We start from the raw sequence: 2322 nt of genomic DNA on the forward strand, positions 1-2322 counted from the left end.
TAACACCAACTTCCCTCAGGAACGCCCTCTGTCGTCTAACACGGGTACTTATTGAACCGCCCTCGTATCTTGACCGCAGGTCTCACTAGCTTTCCTGTAGAAGTGCGCACGGTGATCACTCTGATTTGTCCATCAGAGTCTGGATAAAGGCGCACAATTCGAGCCAGTGGCCACCGTGTTGGAGGGGTGACTTTAGAACGCACTAGACAAAGTTGTCCAATCTTTAAAGCAGGGCAAAGTGTTTTCCATTTGGTCCGAGGCAATAAAGATGTCAAGTATTCCTGTGACCACCGTTGTCATACGTGGTCACGCATCTTTTGTAAAAGCTTCCAATGTGTAAGCCGCGATGTAGATTCTTCCGTTAGAAGAGGTTCAGGTATGGACAACAAAGGTGTTCCAATCAAAAAGTGCCCCGGTGTGAGTGGTAATAGATCTTCAGGATCGTCTGACATTGCAGCAATAGGTCTCGAATTCATGCATGCCTCCACTTTAGCTAGTAGCGTAGCCATCTCCTCGTAAGTGAGTGTAGCCTCCCCGATGACCGTGTGAATGTGATACTTTACGCTTTTGACTGCAGCTTCCCACATACCTCCAAAGTGTGGAGCTGATGGCGGATTAAATCGCCATCGGATCCCTTTTTCAGCCAGGTGCTCCACTAACTTCCGTGACTCTTCACTCGATGCACGAAAGAGTGCTCGAAGTTTCGCATCCGCTCCAACAAAATTGGTGCCGCAATCTGAAAATACTTCCCTGCACAAGCCTCGTCGTGAAATAAACCTCTGGAATGCAGCAAGGAAGGCTTCCGTCATGTAATCAGTGACAGCCTCTAAGTGAACTGCTCTTGTCGCCAAGCAAACGAACGCGCAGATGTACCCCTTGTATGCTCGGTGTCCTTTTCCCTTAGTTGTCCGAAGGAGAACAGGTCCCGCAAAATAAAATTCAGTCATCGTGAATGGGCGCGAAGGCGTCACTCGAGCCCGCGGCAGATCACCCATGAGAGGTTGTAGAGAAGTCGCCCGCCATCGCATACACGGCATACAATTATGTAATAATTGTCTCACCAGTCGCCTGCCTCCCGGGGTCCAAAATTGATGCCAAAGAATTGCCAACATCAGTTGTACTCCGCCATGCAACGCTCCATGGTGGGTTGCAATCACCAAAAGTCTGGTGAGATGAAATTTTGGTGATAGTATCACAGGATGACGACTGTCCCAGTCCAACTCAGTATGACGTAGTCTGCCTCTACAGCGAAATAAACAAACCTTGTCCAAGTATGGCTTCAGGCCAACAAGTGAATTTCGATTATGGATGGCGTGTCCTTTGGATAAAGCACATACATCATCACCATATGCCATTCGTTGTTCCAATCTAATCCAGAGATTCCTTGCCGCAATGATCTCTTCAGGAATCAATGGTCCCTTCACGCGTTCCGCATGACCGTGCCTCCACCGCAATATCCACGCTGTTGTCCGGAGTAATCGTTGAAGAGTAGAAAAACGAGCAAGGAATTCGTTTGCTTCTACCTTGGTTACTCCATGCACTATCCAACGTTGCTCTGGTAGATCACTCTCAGTTGTTACATCCACGTAGTCATTGACCAACGGTTCAGGGTTTTTCAGAAAGTCCGGACCGCTCCACCAAAGTGGGTGTTGAGAGAGGTCCATGGGAGCCACTCCAGGATTGTTCTCACTCCTTACATTGCACCAGCGTGCCTCAGGAAAGGTACGATAAATTTCAGCAACTCTGTTTGCAACAAATCTTGTCCATCTTGCAGGGTGTCCGCGAATTCATGCAAGAGTGACAGTAGAGTCACACCATAAATGTACTGGAACTGATGATAACTTCAACTGTTCTCTCAAATGAGCTGTCAACCGCACAAGCAATACGGCCGCACACAACTCTAAACGAGGTAACGAAATGGGTTTGAGAAGGGCCACTCTAGTTTTGGCCAGTGCCAATGAAACCCTTATTGATGCTCCATCCAGTGAAGCACTCCTGACGTAAATTATGGCAGCATTAGCTCTTTCAGATGCGTCAGCGAATCCATGGAGCTGCAAAGCAGATGTTTCAGACTCCATCACCCCCAACCATCGACTGTGAGTTGCTCCAGTATAAGAAGGTCATACTCGAAATCTTGCCACTCTGTTGCTTCTCTTTGGGGAAGAACGTCATCCTAGGAAAGTTTCTGTAGCCAAGTCTTCTGAATGAATATCTTGACTCGTACGATGACGGGTGCCAACCAGCCCAGAGAGTCGAAGAGTCCAGCTACCCTGGACAGAACGGTGCGTCTGATTGTCGGTCCATCCACCAGCCTGCGAAATC

The 2322-nt window shown here is 48.4% G+C and overlaps 1 protein-coding gene across 1 annotated transcript; it reads right to left on the reverse strand.

Annotated features, from left to right (window-relative positions):
- Positions 1–296: 296 nt before the first annotated feature.
- On the reverse strand, positions 297–1664 carry LOC106750684. The gene has a single exon (XM_014631185.1). It carries the CDS (start codon positions 1662–1664, stop codon positions 297–299), a length of 1368 nt encoding a protein of 455 aa, XP_014486671.1.
- Between the last annotated feature and the right edge of the window lie 658 nt (positions 1665–2322).

The sequence above is a fragment of the Dinoponera quadriceps genome, unplaced genomic scaffold (assembly GCF_001313825.1).
Source record: "Dinoponera quadriceps isolate SergipeBrazil2010 unplaced genomic scaffold, ASM131382v1 scaffold6412, whole genome shotgun sequence".
Classification (NCBI taxonomy): Eukaryota; Metazoa; Arthropoda; class Insecta; order Hymenoptera; family Formicidae; genus Dinoponera; species Dinoponera quadriceps.